The sequence below is a fragment of the Micromys minutus genome, assembly GCF_963924665.1.
Source record: "Micromys minutus genome assembly, chromosome: 23".
Taxonomy (NCBI): Eukaryota; Metazoa; Chordata; class Mammalia; order Rodentia; family Muridae; genus Micromys; species Micromys minutus.
The window spans coordinates 13,703,244-13,723,408 of record NC_137958.1 but is presented as its reverse complement, the minus strand read 5'-3'; the positions used below and the strand labels follow the sequence as shown (position 1 = coordinate 13,723,408).

Sequence of the window (20,165 nt, the reverse complement as noted above, 5' to 3'; positions counted from 1 at the left end):
GTAAACTCCTTATACTGGCAAAAATAAGAGAATGTGAGACTTTCGCTACCATGCAATCCTGTATTCCACCCGAGCACAATAGCATCCAGCTCAGGGCTGGTGAGATAGTTAAACACGTGGTTTAAATGAGAAGTAGCTCCATTACCCTGGGTCCCAGTTAGTGGCACTGTAGGCACTGTTGGGGAGGTGATGCAACACTGCCAGAGGAAACAGGTCACTGGGAGAACTGTGAGAGTTCACAGCCTTCCTCCACTTCCCGCTTGCTCTCTGTTCTGTGCCTGTGGTTCAAAATGTGACCACTGAACTTCCTGCTTTTGCAGCCAGGCCCGCTGCCTGCTTCTCTGCTTTCCTGCCGTGATGGGCTCTCATCCCTCTAGAACCATAAACTAAACCGTTTTCCCCATGAGCTGCCCTGCTCACAGTGTTTTACTCACCACAGCAATAGAAAGGAACGGACATGAGGGTTACGGGACTTGCTCCCAAGCCCACCAACCAACCTTAGTCCAGTCCCAGGACCTAATGCGAGAAGAGAACTGACTGCAGAAAGTTGCTCCTGATCTCTACAGACTATACTACTGTACAACCCAAACCTCATGCATGTACACATACAAAACTAATAAAACCTTGTAAAGCATCAATCTTACCCAAACAGCTTTACTCAGACCTAAATATTCCATACACACTTATTTTCCTATCATGTTGTTTTTAAAGATTCATTTATTTATTATATATAAGTACACTGTCACTGTCAGACACACCAGAAGAGGGCATCAGATCTCATTACAGATGGTTGTGAGCCACCATGTGGTTACTGGGAATTGAACTCAGGACCTCTGGAAGAGCAGCCAGTGCTCTTAACCACTAAGCCATCTCTCCAGCCCCTATCATATTTTTTTAAAGGTACTTTTTTTTCTTTTGCATAAGTGCATGTGTCCATGTTGGGGGACGGGTGCCCAAAAGGAGCAATGGATCTCCTGGTACTGGAGTTACAGGAAGCTGTAAGCTGCACAGTGTGAGTGCTGAGAATTATACTTAGTCTTCAAGAGTATCAAGTACTCTTAACCACAGAGCCATCTCTCGGCCTCCCTCACCCCTCTTTCAATCATTTCCCCACCCCACCCTCATCCCCCAAAAGTCTCTCAATCATCTCCATTTACCTAAACCCAACAGGTCTTCAAAAGCCCAATCTCCTGATAGGCAAATAATCTCACAAACCATCAATGGGTCTGGTTAAATATCCAAAACAAAATTAATACAACTTATTTAGTTTAGAGCTGCAAGTCTAAAACCTACACATACATTCATTTCATAGTTATTTTCCTAGACTTATATTCATTTCACTGTTTGTTACATTTTATAGACCTGTACGCAGTATCTATAAAAGATTAATATCTAACAGCATTTAAAGAAGTTATAAAAGACAAAACTACAGGTAAAATGCTGCCTACAGTCCTATAAATGTTGATTAGTGGGTGGCTATCATTTCTCTTCTCAAGATGTTCACATTCTAGCTCAAGTGGTACCTAAAAACAGTCATCCCCCATGATGATCACAAACACACCTACAGCATTCACTTGTTCTCATGTCTTTATTACTTCCACGGAGGAAGACTAAGTAGGAGTCGACACTTACTAAGCTTTAGTTTTGTTTTGTAGTTTTTGAAACACAGTTTCTCTGTGTAGCCCTGGTGGTCCTGGAAGTCACTCTGTAGACCAGGCTGGCCACTCTATAGACTAGGCTACCCTCAAACTCAGAGATCTGCCTGCCTCTACCTCCCCATGTACTGGAATTAAAGGTGTGTGCCTGGATATATTTGGTATCTTTTAATTTTTAGGTTTTTTTCTATTTAAAAGATTTATTTATTTTATGTATGTGATTACACTGTTACTGTCTTCAAACACACCAGAAGAGGGCATCAGATCTCATTACAGATGGTTGTGCGTCACCATGTACTTACTGGGAATTGATCTCAGGACCTCTGGAAGAGCAGTCAGTGCTCTTAACCACTGAACTACCCTTTCAGCCCCTATATTTGGTATCTTTAAGATATAATATTCACCAGTAACTCAGCAAGAAAACAATTCTGGAGCAACTACTTTCCAGAATATTCTTCCACAAAACACAGAAATGGAAATGGCTCTGAATTAAATATCTATTAAAGTAAAACTGATTCAACAGTATGGTTATACCCAGAATATATTGGTTCTTCTTCTATATTACATTTTCCATTATAAAATCTTAAATACTTTTTTAAATCTATAGTTCAAGAAAATGAAATGTGTAACATAAGGACCAGCATATGTTTGAAAATAAAAGTGGTTTGACAGTACAAAGTGGTTTATTGGGTAAGAAGCACGTTTTTATTTTCTCTATTAAACACAAAATTTTGCAAGATATATTTTCATATTTATTATTTTTATTCTAACAAAAACAAACTTTTAGTTTTTAATATCCTATTTTAAACAGTTCATCTATAATTTGAAAGGTTTAATTCACTAAGGGAGAAAACTGAGAATCAATTAACTTAAACCAGTTGACTTAAAACCTCTAAAATATTTCTCTCAAAAAGCTAGTACAGGGTTGTCAAGGTGGCTCAGTAGGTAAAGGAAAGGCACTTTCCAACAAAGCTCAAACCCTGGGACCTACACAGTAATCTGAATACAGCCCCTTCCTGAAAGCTGCCCCTGACACACACACTATAGCACATATACACACCTCCAAATGAGCAAATACTTTAAAAAAATTTTTAACAAAAGCTAGAACATGACAATGTTTTATATTAATGCACACAGGGTATTCCAGACACCAGGAACTCAGGCATATCAGTGCTATGGAAACCAGGAAGTCACAGCAAACAGTGCATTTGGTGACACTTAAAGGCTTCAATGTATTAAGACAGAAAAATCTCATTCCTTAAGAATATCTACAATGGGGCTAGAGAAATGGCAGTTAAGAGCACTGACTGCTCTTCCAGAGGTCCTAAGGTCAATTCCCAGCAACCACATGGTGGCTCACAACCATCTGTAATGGAATCTGATGCCCTCTTCTGGTGTGTTTGAAGACAGCTACATTGTACTCATAGATAATAATTCTTTAAAAGAAAGAATATCTACAATGAAAACAAGAATGAGGCTGGAGTGACAGATGTTAAGATGTTAAGTGCAGTGGTTACGAGCACGGCTGTTTTTTTTTTTTTTTTCAGGGGACCTAGTTGGTGGCTCCCACTGTCAGTAATTCCAGTTCCAGAATCTACAACCACTTCTGGCTTCTGGGGATACCAGGCATACACATGGTTCACAGATGTACATGCAGACAAAACACCCATACATATTAAATAAGTAAGCCTGAAGAGTGCATAAAGTCTCTCCATGTTCACAAACAAGGTCTATAAAATGTCAGGCTCACACCATTCCAGTAACCACCCTGTGAGAAAATAACATTCCCACATCACAAATGAGCATAGACTCTTAGCCTTGAGGACTTACATCATTTTCAGAAAAATGAAGGTAAATGGAAGTACAGTAAGTGAATTGCTCCAGTCTTAAAAAGACAAATAATATATACATGTGATTCCTGGGTTTTACTTATACATATAAGACTGTAAAACTATCTAAGGAAAGGACTAACAAAGGAGAGTCAAGGAAAGGCAGGACACTGAGCATGAGGGTAGCATGTTGGACACAGAATATGCCTGTACAAATTTCCACGATGGTTTAAATACATATGTGTATAGACTCAAAAAGAATCAAATACTCGACCAACAGTATATACAAAAATGAACAAATCAAAATAAGGCTAAAATTCAGTAACTGCTCTAAATATAGTTTTAGACAATAGAAAGAAAAAAGAGAAACAGACAAAGAATACCTGTGGTGGAATAAGAGACTAGTGTGACTGTGACCTGGAACATAAAGTGTTCCAGGGAGGGCTAAAATAAAAACCGGAAACTGGTGAATTATCGAGCAGCTAGCACAACCTATAGCTTCCTTCTTGCACCCATCACTGGGACCCTACCACCCAAACTTACCTCTGAGAGGCAGCTGGATCTAGAGACTGGCCATCTATGAGGGAAGAGTAAAGTCACAAATGGAGGAGTCATAACAGTGAGACCAGGCTTTCTAGGAAGAAGAGAAGCCAGTGTCTTCTCCTTCCCTGCCCCACAGAAACCAAGTCCCTGAGAAAGGCACGTGAGCACACAGTAGAGACAGCAGACATCTGCAGACAGGAAAGTGACCTTCCAGAGCTCAGCCATGTCAGAACTGATCTCATGCTTCCTGCTTCCACAACTGCGAAGAAGGTAAACTCAGCACTGCGGCCACCCAGTCTAAGATACTTTACTACAACAACCACAGAAAGACACCATTCTGTCCAGCACCTGACCCAAAGGAGACAAAAATGAAGCTTAGTCTGAAGCTCAACCCAGAAAAAACAAAACAGAAAAAACCTTGAGCTCAGTTAAGCTCTGCCCATGCATGCTCAGGAGCTTTCAGTGAACCTTGGTAATAATGTTCTCTTAAATATGAAAGAACTGCTAAAAATAATACAGATTTGAGGACAGCCTCCAACTAAGTCAGACCAAAACAAACAAACAAACAAGGTTAAAAGAACCAAAAGCAAGGTAGGAAACAGCATGGCAAACAAAATTAGCATCCTTGAAAAACAACAGAGATAATGAGCCCACTTTTTAAAAAATTACAAGGACTTATACTTTTTTGTTGTTGTTCAAAGCTAAAAATATAAAAACCAGTGAAAAGGGCTGAAATACCTTAAAACAGAAGACAACTTTTTAAAGATTAGTTTCTCTGAACACCAACATCAGAAGGAAGATAATAACAAAACACCCCTTCAAACTTTCCAGAGCAAACAGCTTGAAAACAACTGCTCATCAGATAAACAGCCAAGTGTGGGGGTAAAATACAGTCCAAAAACATACAATTTCTATATACTCATTACAGTACTGCTAGTAGGAAAGAAAGGAAGGAAGGAAGGAAGGAAGGAAGGAAGGAAGGAAGGAAGGAAGGAAGGAAGGAAGGAAGAAAGAAGGAAGAGGGAGGGAGCAAGAGAGACAGACAGAGAGAGAGACAGAGAGAGAGAGGCAGAGAGAGAGAGATAGAAGAGTAAGGTTGGTCAGTCAGTCAATCAACTAAAAGGTATGGGATACAGAAAAATGAACAGAGCAGCAAGGAAAGGACACCCAAGATGTCCATGAGCTCTATTCAGGGTGGACAGCTTACTCAGCAGGCAGTTAAGTGGAAGCAACCCAGACAAAATCAGAAAGGAGGTAAGAAGGGGCTGTCATTTATCTTGCAGATTTATCAACATTTAAAACTACACTACGAGCTGCTGGAGACGTTAGATTATATAAACAGTCATCCCAAAGTTAGTATTAGTAAACTACTATCTCTCAGCAGTGCCAATCATGATGAAAATTCTAACCTTGGGGCTCACTGGCCAAGACAGCATGCTGCTCACCCAAGAGGACTTGAGTTCAAATATCCAGAAACTATGTAAAAGGCCAGGCACGGTTGAGTGTGACTGTAACACCAACATTAGGGGACAGAGACAGGTGGCTCCCTAGAATGCTGAAGCCTGTCACCTTGGCCACAGACATGTCTTCCAGTTCAGTGAGTGCCTATCTCAAGACACTAAGGTAGGGAACAATAGAAGGGCAAAGTCCTGCTCTGGCCTCAACAAAGGCATGCACCACAAGACTGCACCATGCTAATACGCCATGCTAATGCACCGTGCACACCAACTATACACACACATACCATGCACATCACCGCAGGCACAACACATACACAGACAGAAAATATTCATTCCTGAAATGTACAAAAGTGCATGCATGATACCTTCAGTATGGCATTTTAACTTTCCACTTTTCTTTAAAGGAAGGAGTCTCACTAGATAGCTCAGGCTGGCCTATGACCCCAAATCTTCTGGCTCCCTGTTAAATGCTCAGATCACAGACATGCATCAAGCCCAGTTCTCTACTTTTCAAATCAAAACTTATTTGGTGTTACAGAGAATTTGCTAGCTTGTCTGGTTACTTTGTAATTTAAAAAATCCAGTAAGAAGCCAACCGGTGGTGGTCACACCTCTTGCCAGAGACAAGCAGATCTCTGAGTTTGAGAACAGCCTGGTCAGAAGAGTGAGACAGCCAGGGCTACACAGAGAAACCTCGTCTCAAAAGAAAAAAGAAATCCAGTCAGGCATGGTGGTCTTTGTCTGCAGTCTCAGTAATCAGGGTTCTTAGGAAGGAGAGCACAGCTGATTCAAGGCAGCCTGAACTACACAACACTCTTTAATTTAAACCCTAGAAAAGCTCTATAACAGCTACAACTATCGGCAGACAGCCTTGGAGATTATAGGTGCATACGACACCAGCTCTGTACTCAGGTGCCTAGACTAGTAACGTTTTTCGATCTGCTCATATCTCCGCTAGCGTTAAAGGTGGGCTACGATTGACTCACCTTTAATTTATTGTTGGGTTAAGAAACTAGATAAGCATGCTTCAGGCTCAACATTCACCCAATGCTGTCTCAAGTTGTTTCAAATGCATGTTTATTTTATCTGAATGTTTGTTGGGTTGATTGCCAATGGAAAAGAGGTCTATGGAGATCTAGTGGTTCACAACTATAATCCCAGCACTGAAGAGGCAGAGACACAAGGATCACAGGCTACAGCCTGAGTTACAAAGGGACAAGTCTCAAAACAGCATAATAAATGAAAACAATTGACAAAGGCCACTTTTAAGGATTCTTAAAACCCTTATGTAAATACAAGAGCAAATGTTTAGAGATTCAGAACTACAATCTACTTTTCTTAAATGTCTTTATTCCTGATTTCTCATACTAAGTCTGTTAAATCAATGAGCTACAGGTAATTAAGGGGTCACTGAGCTAGGACAGCCAATTTAGAGAGTCATTTCAAAAGTATATACTTTGGGTCTGGAGAAGTGGCTCAGCAGTTAAGAGCACTGACTATTCTTCCAGAGGTCCCGAGTTCAATTCCCAGCACCCACATGGTGGCTCACAACCATCTGTAATGGGATCTGATGCCCTTTTCTGATGTGTCTGAAGACAGTGTACTCAGATACATAAAATAAGTAAATCTTAAAAAAAAAAAAAGGATATGCTTCAAACAATAATCACTTGGTCATCCAATCACGAAGATTTGTATACAATGCACAGAAAACAAATACCTTCCTGCAAATCAGTACCTGCACGCTTGAGTTGCACCTACGAAACAAATATACTCAAACCCTTTTATTTTGCTATCACTTTTTTTAGTTAAAGCAGAACCCAAATTCAGTTAATTAACTCTAGAGTCCACCAAAATAATGAAAAGCTATCTTTTGCTTTGAATTTAATCTTTTCTCAATAAAATAAGTGTTTCAGTCCAAAAAAAAAAAGTATTTAAAGTTAATAGTGAATATTAGGTGTGGTGGCCCATGCCTTTAATCCCAGCACTCAGGAGGCAGGCAGACTCTCCGAAGACACCCAGGTCTACATACATATTGGGTTCCAAGACAACCAGGGCTATACAGAGAGACCCTGTCAGTTAACATTTAATCATCCCATACAGGTCATGAGAAATTATCTTCCCCACATCTCAATGTAAAACTACCACTGTTTATACTAAAAGTAAGCCATACCCTCAAGAGAAGGGGTTTAAATTTGGAGGATTACTACATTTACTGGAGGGGCACACTTTGTTACAGAGGACCCATGGAGGTCAGAGGACACCATATGGGGAGCTGGTTCTCTCCATCTGGTGAGTCCTGGGAATTAAAGTCAGGTAGGTCATGCTACACAGCAAGTGCCTGAACTACCTCAACGATCCCAAAAGGATTTTAAATGTCATTTAAGATGTAAAAAACTTACTACTAACAGACATTAAGTCATATAAATATACAGATATATCTTATATTTTGGGCTGGTGATATTTCTTAAAATACTCTTTTCACCACTCAAAAACTCTAACAATGTAATACCTACACTCACTTCTGCAGAGAATTCGGGAAAAGCCAAAGAGCAACTTACCCAAATAAGAATGACTCCCAACTGCATATGGACAAGCTCTGTAGCATTTTGCAACTTAAATCTTATATTTAACCACTGCAACATAAAGATTTAAAATACCAACCACCTAGAACTCCTAAGCAGAAGGAAACTAAATTTCATCCTCAAAACATTCCTAAGGCGATGCTCTAAAAACCTAGGAGAGTTACACTGTTCCACTGGGAACAAGGGTACCACCCAACCAATAGTTTGGCTTAGATGTAGAAACTATATAGTCACGTGTATCATTCTTTCATATAGTGAATGATGAACCCTTTTATTCAGATAATTTTTCAAAATCTAAGATACCATTAGATCAGCAAGGTTACCGGTATTTTGCTAGCATTCCAAAATAGAACAGAATTCTTCACAACAATGTGTGACAATGGCAATGTATGTTTACATAACCTCAAGATCGCCCAAAGATCTACTTTCCAACCCATCCACTTTGTATCAGATCTCTACATATCCACAGATAACTAGAATGACCCCTTCTGTTTTAAAGAAATAGCAAAAACTATACTAGCTTACATTACGAAAGGAAACTCAAAGACCAGTTGGGAAAATTCCCCTTTTTTTTAATGCAGAAACACTCTGGAGTCACTTGATCTGGCCAAAAGACGTCAAAACATCTGATTTTATCATTTGCCGCACGAGGGAGAGAGGGAAAAAAAAAAAAAAGAATATGGCTGAAAGCTTCTTAAGGGTAGTATTTAAAACAGGACCACTCAAAACACTTTAACAATATGGAAGGTGGGCACCTCAAAAGCCGCACACTTGGTGCCCTGCCCACGACCTCATTTCCCTAATAGGGATGAAACATTCTGGTCCCAGTGGTCCCTGGCAGCTTCCAGCTTCCGCTAATACATCCGACCACCCACTTTTTTCTTTTTCTTTTTTTTTTTTTTTTTGGACAGGATTTTCTGTCGTTCCTTGGAAGCTGCGTCGCAAACGTGAATTTCCTGCCATCCCGTCCGCGCCCTCTCGTTATCCTTAAAGACCTGTTCCCTTCTGCCTCCCTAGCGGGGTCCTCTAGACTCGCTCCTTCACGTCCTGCTGCGCGGTCACTGCAAGGCGAATCCGACCCCGAAAACCACGAGTTTCCGCCATCCCTCCGGCCGGCGACCGAAACTCCAGGTTCCATTTACTTCTGGCCCCGCGGAAGGCTGCAGCCCGGCCGCCCGGAGCCGGCCCCCTCCCGCTCCCCTCCCCCGCGCGGCACCCACCTCGCGGCAGCGGCTTCGCCTCGCCGTTCTCATCCCGGGCGGCGGCGCCGCCGAGGCCGTGCCTCCGCTTCTCCTTGTCGCGCTTCTCCTTGGGTCTGCGCGGCTTGGCGGCGGCCGGCGGAGCGACGGGCTGGAGCAGGACGCGGTGAGGAGGCTGAGCGTGCAGCAGCGACGGGGCGACCAGCAGTTTGCGCGGCACCGGCTGAGACGAGGAAGCGGACGCTGAGGAGGCGCTCGGGCTCGCGGAGAAAGAGTAACAGCTCCGAGAGGAGGCCGGCGTGGAGGCGGCGGGCCGAGCCGCGAAGCTCCACGCCGCCGGGCTGCCGTAGCTCTGTGGAGACGGGGCCGCGGGCGGTTGCAGCTGCCCGCCGTTCCCGCCGCTGCCCCCCTCCCCGTTCACTCTCCGCGGCGCCTTCTTCTCCTCGGTGCGAACCTTCTTGGCGGACATAGAACTCGGTGGCTCCCGCGAGGAAGGCTGGAGTTTGCCAAATGCTTCCTTCTCGGAGAGGACAGCCAAGGCGCCGCGAGCTGGGTTCGGCGGTTCCGCCATTTTGCGCTCCTGTTGTATTTACTCTCCGCCGCTCCCCGGAGCTGGGGGCACGGGGCGGAGTCACTAGGTCCAGACCGAGCTCCCATTGGGCGCGCTAAACTGAGGGATCCTTGAACGAACCAATCAAAGACGAGGACAGAGCCGCCGGGGTGGGATCACCGAGCGGACCTTCTTTGGAGGTCAGAGGTCTTTTCGGCGCCGCTGACGGAGGGGTTACAGAGAAGGGAGGGTCTTCCGACAGTCGCTCCACAAACCCGGAATCTGCGAGGATCGAGGTAGCGCTGCTGTTCGCTCAAAAACTTTGCCTTGTTTGTACCGCTCTCTCTTTTTACCTAAGGTGGCTTTGGGTCCCTTCTTTCCTCTGCACTTTCTGAAAAGCGGGTTCTGGCGTTACTCATCTCGGAGAAAATTTGTCGAGAGTCCCATCAGCAAAGGCTGAAATGGTGAAAAGTTGCCTTATTTTAACGAAGGTCGTAAAAGTTCGTGCTTTAAAAGAGAGTTTTCTACAGAGCTAGAACCTGGATCACTTCCAATCGTGAAGATAAAAATCGCTCACCGTTTGGAGACTTTAAATTGAGCTTGAGTGCTGAAGCTTTTCGTTTTAATTATTCTTCGAACTACACCAAGAAAAATCCGTGAGCGGTGCTTGTAAATAGTTGCAAATCCAGTTAGATTTCTGTATTTCAGACTTAGCGCTATGAAACTTTGCCAAGCAAGTACCTTGATTTTATCTCAAAAGATAAGGTATTTGGTGGGGGGGGGGGGGGACAACACAGTTCAAGCTTTAAACAAGAACATGCCATTAAGTCTTAGATCTTGTCTGAGATCAGAATGTTAAAGGGCCGATTGTAAAGATAACACGTGGTCAAATTAGTTCACCAAGGAAAAGGAGTTTTATGATTCCTAAGCAGGATATTACTTCCTGCAGTTAACAGTTACTTTTCAGAAACCTCAGAAAACTGAAATGATCTATTATTATTTCAATGTTGTTTATAAGTAATTTTTTAATAGATTTTTTTTTTTTTGGTTGTTTGGTTAGTTGGTTTGAAGTCTCTCTAATTAGTCCTGGTTGTTCTGTAAACCAGCCTGGCCTCGAACTCACACTGTCTGCCTTTGCCTGACTCCCTTTCACCCAGTGCCAGACTTAAAGAAAGGTGTGTCCCATTGTGTCTGTGCTCTTGTCTTAGTTTTTAGGAGCAGATTGTTAATATAGAGTATGCCCTGAAGCTAAACCCAGAAAGACCAATTTTGTATGTTTCCTCTAATGTGTGTAATCTAGGTTTAAACACACACACACACACACACACACACACACACACACACACGCACGCACGCTTAACATAAAAGTAGAAGGGAACCGGCAGTAAGAAAGGTGAGCACAAGAAGGTCATCCTGTGGTCTCACTGGGGAATGAGTATGTCTGGCGTGAAAGCAGAGAGACTGGAAAAGGGCATCAAGGGAGGACGTGGGAGAGGAGTGTGGCATGACGGAGCAAACAAGTATGCAGCCTGCATGGAAATGTGATGAAGCCGAAGGCTAAATAAGAAACGAGATGAAAGGGGGTTCTTCTGTAGGGGCATGCATAACAGTATTAGTCTAATGAGCCTCTTAAAATTCATGTTTCTATTTCATCTCTTTTCGAAAGCATTTGCTTGTACAGAGGAGGACAGTGTCCAGGAGCAGAATGAGTGCTTAATGATCTATTAAATAAATACACAGCTACGTTGTGTACGCATTGCAAAAATTAAGTGTCCTAGCAGAGAGCAAGTACTGCAATGGACTCTCCTGTCTTCCTGAGGAGTAGCATACAGCGGGGGAGAAGACAGGCCTGGTCACCTGCTCACCAGCCCTGAGATTCTAGTCAGGCTGCTCTGCCTGGGAAGATCTCTGTTGTCATAGTTGGTAAATGAATATTCCATATTTGTCATTTTCAAGATTTTCAGAATCACATTGAAAGCATTCCAATGAAAGTGATTTCTGTACGGGCAGTGGTGGCGCATGCCATTAATCTCAGCACTGCGCAGGCAGATCTCCGAGTTCCAGGCCAGCCTTGTCTACAGAGTCACGGCTACACAATGAAACTCCGTCTCGATCCAAACAAACAAAAAAAGTAAGGAAACGCATAAAATAATTTCTCCTCAGACACAGTGATACAGTCCTGTGATCTCAGCGTTTGAAAGGGAGCCAAAGAAGTATCAGAAGTTCAAGGTCCCAACTAACGACATAGTAAAGTCAAGGCCAATATGGGCTATATGAATACCTGTCTCAAAAACTGTGAATACAAATCTTTTCTTTATTTTTACTGTTGCGTAGCACTGTTTGTTTGTTAGTTAGTTGTGAGCTGCCTTGTCTTGGCCTCTGCCAGAACAAGTGCTCTTACCGCTGACCGTCTCTCCAAACCCAAAATAACTGTGTCTCTCCTAACCCTAGAGATACCTAGCAGGGGATCTCCACACTGACTTTTTATCAGCTGAAGTCATGTCAGGAAGTTTGTTCTACTCATCACTAACATTTAGAAAAAGTTGGCCGCAAGGCTAACATGTACTATCATTCATGAAGTTATTTGTGAAGTAGTATTTCTTGCCCCATAATACACTGCTAGTGGGCCTATTCCTAAGCTCGATGAATCTGAGCAAGAATGTGGTTGTGGAGGCCCATGTACCCTCATAAATCAAAAAAATAAACATGTACAATACTGTGGTAGTTTGAGTAAGAGTGGCCTCTGAGTGCTTGGTCCTAGTCACCTGACTTTGCTCTCTGAAACCCACATAGGTGAGGGAGAAACCTGATTTCTGCTGTTGTCCCTGGCCTTCACACATGTACCATATCACACACACACACACACACACACACACACACACGCATACACACGCATAATAAAACAATCATTTAAAGGTAATAACACCATGCTGGGCATATAAGCATTCCACTTCGAGAGCCCTTGCAGCAGAAGAAATACCATTTCACAGCTCTGTGAAGGCAAGCAGCTAAAGCCATATATGCATAGTTCCTGACAGTTCTATCCTTTGTAAAAAAATAACTGTAACAAGGCGATGGACACAGTGCAGACAGTCTGGGACAGTATTAGTGAAAACTGTACATAAGCTTGTTTTCCCACGTACTTGTGGGTTAGTGAGTATTTGTAGATTTTCTCTCTAGACCTTCTTGATAAAGAAAACAATGGCTTTCCCTAGACTTCGTGAAGTCATATACTAACCCTAGGGACCTTTTTTCCCTAAATTTTATAACATGGCTTCCCAAAGACCTAATCCTCACCACATAGACTGACTTCCTCATCTGTACGTTTTTTTTTTTTTTTTTTAATTTATGCCATTCATGGTGGTACAGCTTGAGCCACCTCCCCATGCCTGTGAGTCTTTGTTTTTAAGATTTATTTTATGCTGGGAAGGGCAGTGCTGGTGCCCTTACCTTTAATTCTAGCACTTGGGAGGCAGAGGCAGGAGGATCTCTGAGTTCAAGCCTGGTCTACACAGAAAGACCCTGTCTCAAAAAGAAAAAAGATTTATCTTACTTCTCTTTCTGTTTTGTGTGTGTGTACACACGCATGTGTGTGCACACACTCATAGAGGCCAAAAGAAGACAAGAGATCCTCTAAAACTTCTTAGATGGTGTTGGATGATGTTGTGAGCCACCCAGTATGGATGCTGGTGTCTGAACCCAGGTTCTCCGTGAGAGCAGCCAGTGCTCTGGTCCTGCCCACTAGCCGTTTCCCCAGCCCTGTGTGACTCTGCAAGCATTTACTAAGATATCAAAGGCAAATGTGCAACGAAACCATATAATCTTTATTTTTCCTTTTAATATCCAATGTTTTAATAAATATGGAGTGATGAGGGAAAATACCTGCTGATTTGAACTGTTGCTAGCAGTGTCCTTGACTGTCTCAGAAGGAAGGAGCATTTCACAGTATTTTACAGACTGTCAGACAGCAATGAGTACCACCTTCACTGTCTACACAAAGGCCTTTTTCCACCTACTTTATTCTTTTCCCTGGCCAATCCCGAGAATGCCCATAACATCAACAAACTGCCAACAGCTCCCCAGCTTAATCTCTCAAACTTTGATTGCCCCTTTTGTATCCTAACTGCCCAACATCATGCCAGAGGTGTGTCTGTAGCTGGTTTCTTGCCAGCACCTGTATTCTATATTTTAACTTCCTGAATCCTTTGAGGTTGCATGAACCTCATTGAGGGGAGAGGGAGAGAGCACATGCTACCCAGCCTCCATTACTCCTGAGCCTGGGGATAAAGTGTCAAGGAACTCTTCCTATAAAAGTTTCAGGAAAGCCCCTGGGGAGTGAGGACTTTGGCCCTTTCTCACTTCCTGAAACTTAAGAGAAACTGTCAAGATAACCTTACTGGTCACTTTTCTTAACGTTTCTTATAATTTAGGTAAGCTGGACTCACTTCTTCCCCACTAATGTCAGCTTACAGTAAATACTGCATAACCAGTTCCTTAACCACAATCTCTCATCCATTTTGAGTATGTGCTCAAGCTTGGGAAGGAGGTGAGAACAGTAGGTGAAGATCAATCAGCCTCTGTGTAAAAGCTTCCTTGGTGAGCCAGTAGCAACCACAAAGCAGGAAACAGAAGGTAAGGGCAGAGTCAGCCAGGCAGGGTAAGTAGGAACCATTGGGTTTTGATTGTTGGTTTTTTTTTTTTTTTTTTTTTTAATCAGTGTTGCTTGCATGTATGTGTGAGGGTATTGGATCCTCTGGATCTGGAGTTACAGTGGTAAGCTGCCATGTGAGTTCTGGGAATTGAACTGGGGTCCTCTGGAAGAGCAGCTGCTGCTCTTAACTGCTAAGCCATCTCTCCAGCCTTGGAGTTCTTTTAACAAATGTTATTAGTGAAATGGCTCAGCAAGAATACAGGTACTTGCCACAAAGCCCGACAACCTGAGCTCAGTCCCCAAGGCTCACGTGGTAGAAGGGAGAACTGACCTTGGTAAGTGGTCCTCTGACCCGCATGTGTACTATGAAAGTCTCTTGAATATACAAGTTCTCTGCCTCTCCCACTTCCACCTCCTACCCCTGTACCCTCCCCCTCCCTTTTCCTCTCCTCCTCCTCCTCTCTCTCTCTCTCTCTCTCTCTCTCTCTCTCTCTCTCTCTTGATCCATCCATCCATCCAGCTCACATGCATACAATATAAATAAATGTAATAAAGATGGTTTTGTTTTGTTTTTGTTCTTTAAATGCAGGTTCTCTCTACATAGCCCTGACAGTCCTGGATATCACTAGATAGACCAGGCTACCCTTGAACTCACAGACTCTACCTGACTCTGCCTCCCCGTGCTAGGATTAAAGACAACCAGATCTAGCAAATGTAATTTAAAAAAATAAAATAAAAAATGCTTTTAAACTTTTAATGAACACCTGTTGTGTTACTGCAGTAATGATGCCAAACTTTACATCGTTAAGATAAAACATTGCACACAAAGTGTGTATGTGCGTATGTCTGTGCGTGCGTGTGTTATAAAGGAAATACAATTCTATAGTAATTCTTCAAGCTGCTTTAGAGTAAAGCAGAAACGGGCATCATGCATGCCTGTAATCTCAACATCTAGAAGATACGGTAAGAAAATCATTGAGCTTCAAGTGGCCAGTGCATTTGCTAAAGATTTCACCTTTGTTCCTTTGTCCTCATCAGTGGAGTATATTTAGATGGGTTTATTTCTGTGCTCTCTGTTAATTGATTTCTTTCTCCAGTACCACATCATCATGATTACTGTAGGGACCCAGAACTCACTGTGTAGACCAAGCTGGCCTCTAATACATAAAGATGTACCTGCCTCTGCCCTCTTGAGTGCTTCGGTCAAAGGGTGTGTGCCATTGCAGCTACCTCAGATTTGTTCTTGATGCTATGCTAGTTATTAAGGGTTTTTCCTTCTTCGGATACATTTGAAATCAGAGCTTGGAAGTAACCGTGTACACACCTTTTATCCCAGCACTTGGGAGGCAGAGGCAGGCAGATCTCTGTGAGGTCAAAGCCAGCCTGATCAACAAGACCAGGACTACAAAGAAAAACTCTGTCTCCAAAAAAATAAATAAATAAAAGAAGAAGAAGTCTTCTTGACTGGTTAGAATCCACAGGATAATTCTCTGGTTTACTTGGGATTTTACTGAATCTGGAAAACAGCTAAGAATATCAAGCCTTCTAATCCATGAACATTGGCTACTTGTTCATGTAGTTCTTTTAATTTTGTAATTTAAACTTGTGATTTTTCTTGAAAGATATTATGGAAATATGTTAGGTTTATTCTATAGATTTCATATTTGGGGTTATAAATGTTATTGTGCTTCTCATTGAAATTCCGCATGCTAATTTTGCTTTGCTTGTATTGTGTTTGTTTTATATCTTGAGGCAGTCTCGTGTACCCCAAGCTTGCCTTGAACTTGCTGTGTAGCTGAGAATGATCTTTAACTCCTGATCTTCCTGCTTCCACCTCCCACATGCCAGGATTGCAAGCAAACACCAGTATGACGACCCCACCCTGTCCTGTGTCCTTTTAATATCTTTATTTGTTTGGCCTGGAATTGGGGGTCTTTTTTCCCTTCTTCCTGAATCCTGGCTTATAGGAGTGTGCCACAACACCTAACTTTCTTTCAAAGGAAAGTTTTATTTACCCCAATTTTGCTTTTATGTTGTGAAATCTTTTCAGAAGAGATACTCAGTAATCTCAGTACTTTAGAGCCCCAGCAGGAAAAATAAAATCTAAACTAGCCTAGGCTACATAGTGAGGCCCCCTTTCAATAAAGCCAAAGAAAAGGGTTGAGAGAGAGACTCAGCAGGAGAGTTAGGTACCCAGCAGTGGACCTCCACACTGCTCCCACCTCTCTCCCTGCTATTGACAGTTAGTTGCCTTGTTGACTTCTGGTGGCTTCCTGTAAGGTGGGAATCCCTTCAGTTATATAAATAAGACCTTCTCCACAGACCCTAGGTAAAGGATAGAAATTTTCTTTTCGGATCTTCAGAATTTTAGATCCTAGGGTTTGTTAGGAACCTAGGACTATGAAGGCAAATTGGACATTACTGTTCTGCGTATGTGGAGAAGGAACCAAGAGCGTAAGCAGGGCAGTCTTTACCTGAGCCCTCAGTTGTTTCAGGTTTGCTATACTGCCCTTCTTCAGTTTTTCTTCTCACCAAAGAATTCCGTAGCAGTTGTGAATGATCTTCATAAAATATAAAGTAGGTCCTATTTCTGGTTCCCTACTCACACCTGTCATTGGCTTCCTACTCACCTAGGCTCACAGGTTTAGAGACAGGAGTATTTCTCCTTAAGAGCTGTTCCTCACACGGATACCTCTGGGCTGCCTATTATGTACCAGGCATCGTAAGCTTTATGTTTATGTTCCCTCTTTTGCATTTTGTAAACAGGATTTCATGAACCCCAAGTTGGCTTCAAATTCACTATGCAGCCAAGATATCCTTGACCTGGTCTTCCTATTTCCACCTCCCAGTTTCTGAACTTACACACAGGCATGTACCCCATACCAGTTGTATGTGGTTCTGGAAAAGGAACCCAGAACTTCAAACATACTATGAGCATTCTGAATGAGCTGTGTCCCTAGGCTCCTTCTGAGTTTAATCATGCTAATGGCCTTCCATTACAGTCAGTCTTGAACCAGAGACATAAACATATCTACAGTTTTGAAAATTAGAAGAAAGCAGCATTGTTGTTAAAATCTCTAATTATCCCACATGGAGATAAATTCATTTGTCTACTTGTACTTTGAAGCATCTATATTAGGTGTGTATTAAATGTGACAACCCAGAAACTATAGCCTAAAAAGAATAAGATTCTGGAGCCATTTTGAGTGATTATGGCCTTGGGAACACAAATTGAGATTACCTCAAATTTCATGTCCCAGTGTGGAAGCGGTTTTCTAGTTTACAGAACAGAGAAGCCACAGATCATAGCAAGTTGAAAGTACTGTCTGGGTACACCAGAGATGCAGATGCTCTTTGACGACATTCTTAGTGTGTGCAATGGCGAAAGCCAGAGGATTTTTAAACATTTTATCAGTCACAGGGTGTTCTGACAGAGAGGTCGGCAAGGAATGTCTGTCCCAGAGGGCTAGAACTGGCCCAGGATAGGGTGACACCCCTCTGGATCTGCAACATTTCAACCTCCACAGTACTGAATTCTAATTGGCCATCAGTCTCTGCAGACACTGCTTCTTTTCAGTTTTCATTCAAAATGTCTAGAAATTAACGTCTGATAGGAAGGTTGTACCCAGGTAAAAATAATTTTCAGTTTATCATTATTAAGTTCAATTAACCAATGCAATTAAGTACTATATCAGATATATGTGTGTATCCCACAGCAGAATAGGAGTGAAGAGAGGCAGAGCAGCTTTTCTAGCCTATATTCTTGCCCATTAGGAGTAGGGTTCTGTTACTTTGAACCTGGGTCTGGACAGTCCCTTTTGACAGTTCTTGTAGGTGGCCTGCGCTTTTCTCATTCACAGAACCTGTCATGCTAGACTGGCTTCCACCTTGCAGTTACATCACCAGTGTGACAGAGACTCATCACATCAATGTCCCAGTCATCAGTCAAGATGTGGCTTCTCAGCAGTATTGGGCCGGGGCAACGCGGCCTCCAGTCTGGGATGGTATCAGTGGAACAGATACTGAGCAGATGGTAGCAATAAGGTTCAGGACGAGGGAGTGTGGGGATTTCTCCTCGTTTAGTCTGCTCTTGTTACCCGATTTTCTCTGCTTTTGTCTTATCCCCCCCCCCCCCCCCCCAAGGATCCTGATTTCTATCAGACTGCTCCGGCCTGTCCTGCATCTTACAAACTTTGCTGCAGGACAACCTATGGAGGCCTACAGCTCTGATCTCATGTTTGTTTCTGTTCTTCAAAGTTGTAATCACATTTTTACCGTAGCTTAGCCGCAGTCATTGGTCTTTTGTGAATTCGCAGAGAAGTGTGGCTATTACTGCGATCTAAATTTTAGAATATTTTCAATGTCTTAGTTTGTAAGGGTCCATGATTCTCCAAAGAACAATGTTCAAGACTCAAATAGTATGTAAAGGATAAGAGTGTTTTATTCTGCAGAAGTCTAGCATGCTTGAGCCTCGCCTTACCAAGGTAGAGAGACAACCCAGTGAGCTGGCAGACCTGATTTAAGCACATTAGGGGACTCTGGGGTAGGTGACCTTTATCTTCCTCCATCTCTGGCGACATTCCATTACCAGGGTGTGGGGACAGGAAACTGTTGCTGAGAAAATCTGGAAACTGCTGCTGACCCACTGTCCTTGCCTCAGGCCAGGTGGTGAGGCAGCTTCTGAGGCCTGTACTTGCCCAGTTCTTGGAAACAGACTTTTAGGCCTAGACTCCTGAACTGCCAATGTGAAGCCTGTCATGGAGTCAGCCTTCTCTCAGTTGCTGTTCTATTTCTGTGAACAGACACATGACAAAGCAGCTCTTATTAGAGAAAGCAATCAATTGGGGGCTTGCTTATAGTTTTAGAGGATTAGTCCATGACTAATGGAGGAAGCAGACAGGCATGACACTGGAGCAGCAGCTGAGAGGTTTACATCCTGATCTGCAGGGAGCAGGCAGGGAGAAGGACACTGAGTTCCAAGAAGGCCACACCTCCTAATCCTTTTTAAACAGTTCCCACTCACTGGTGATTATGCATTGAAACATAAGCCTATAGGGGCCATTCTCCTTCATATATCAGCTTGTGTTCTCATGCTAATTGTGTTTCCCCCCCCCCAAAAAAAAGCCTGTTTACAATGTCCTACATGTAGGCTATAAAAAGCCTGGTGCAATTGACTCTGATTGGAAAAATAAAGTTGCCAATAGCTGGGCAAGGAGACACAGTATTTTGTAGGATTTCCATGATGAGGTGAGAAATCAGAGTTTAGAGCCCATGGATATGTAAGAGTCAGGAACCACTCCCCAACTTGGGTCTGCAGCAGCAAAGATAAGATATAGAATTAGAAAGTATTAATTAAGGAACACTGGAGGGGAGTGTGTGTTAGCCAAGGGGAGGTTTGGAAGTGTCCCATCATTGAGCTAGTCAAGGCATAACAAAGTTAAGCTGAAGTGTGTGTGTCTTTCATTTGGGGATTTAGTTCAGTGGTAGAGCTTAAGCCCTTGATGTGGTCCTCTTTTGGGAGTGGGGCTGTGGCTAGAAGCACAATCACTCAGCAGGAGCTTGGTGCTGACTAAGTGTTCACAGCTATACATTCAAACCACATCATCTGCAAAGGGAATCACAAGGCCTCAGCCTTCACTCCCTGGTTCCTCTACGCTTCTGCCAGGCACACTGCAGACAATCACTGATCTCCGTTC

At 42.9% G+C, this 20,165-nt stretch overlaps 1 protein-coding gene across 1 annotated transcript in view; it reads right to left on the bottom strand.

Annotated features, from left to right (window-relative positions):
• RSBN1L (round spermatid basic protein 1 like) overlaps positions 1 to 9,839 on the bottom strand; it is a gene marked incomplete at its 5' end in the record, with an annotated part of 48,633 nt that extends 38,794 nt beyond the window's left edge. The window contains one exon of the mRNA XM_080936558.1: positions 9,290 to 9,839. Within this exon, the coding sequence (XP_080792684.1) occupies positions 9,290 to 9,839 (550 nt within the window). The remainder of the gene's footprint in view (positions 1 to 9,289) is intronic.
• Between the last annotated feature and the right edge of the window lie 10,326 nt (positions 9,840 to 20,165).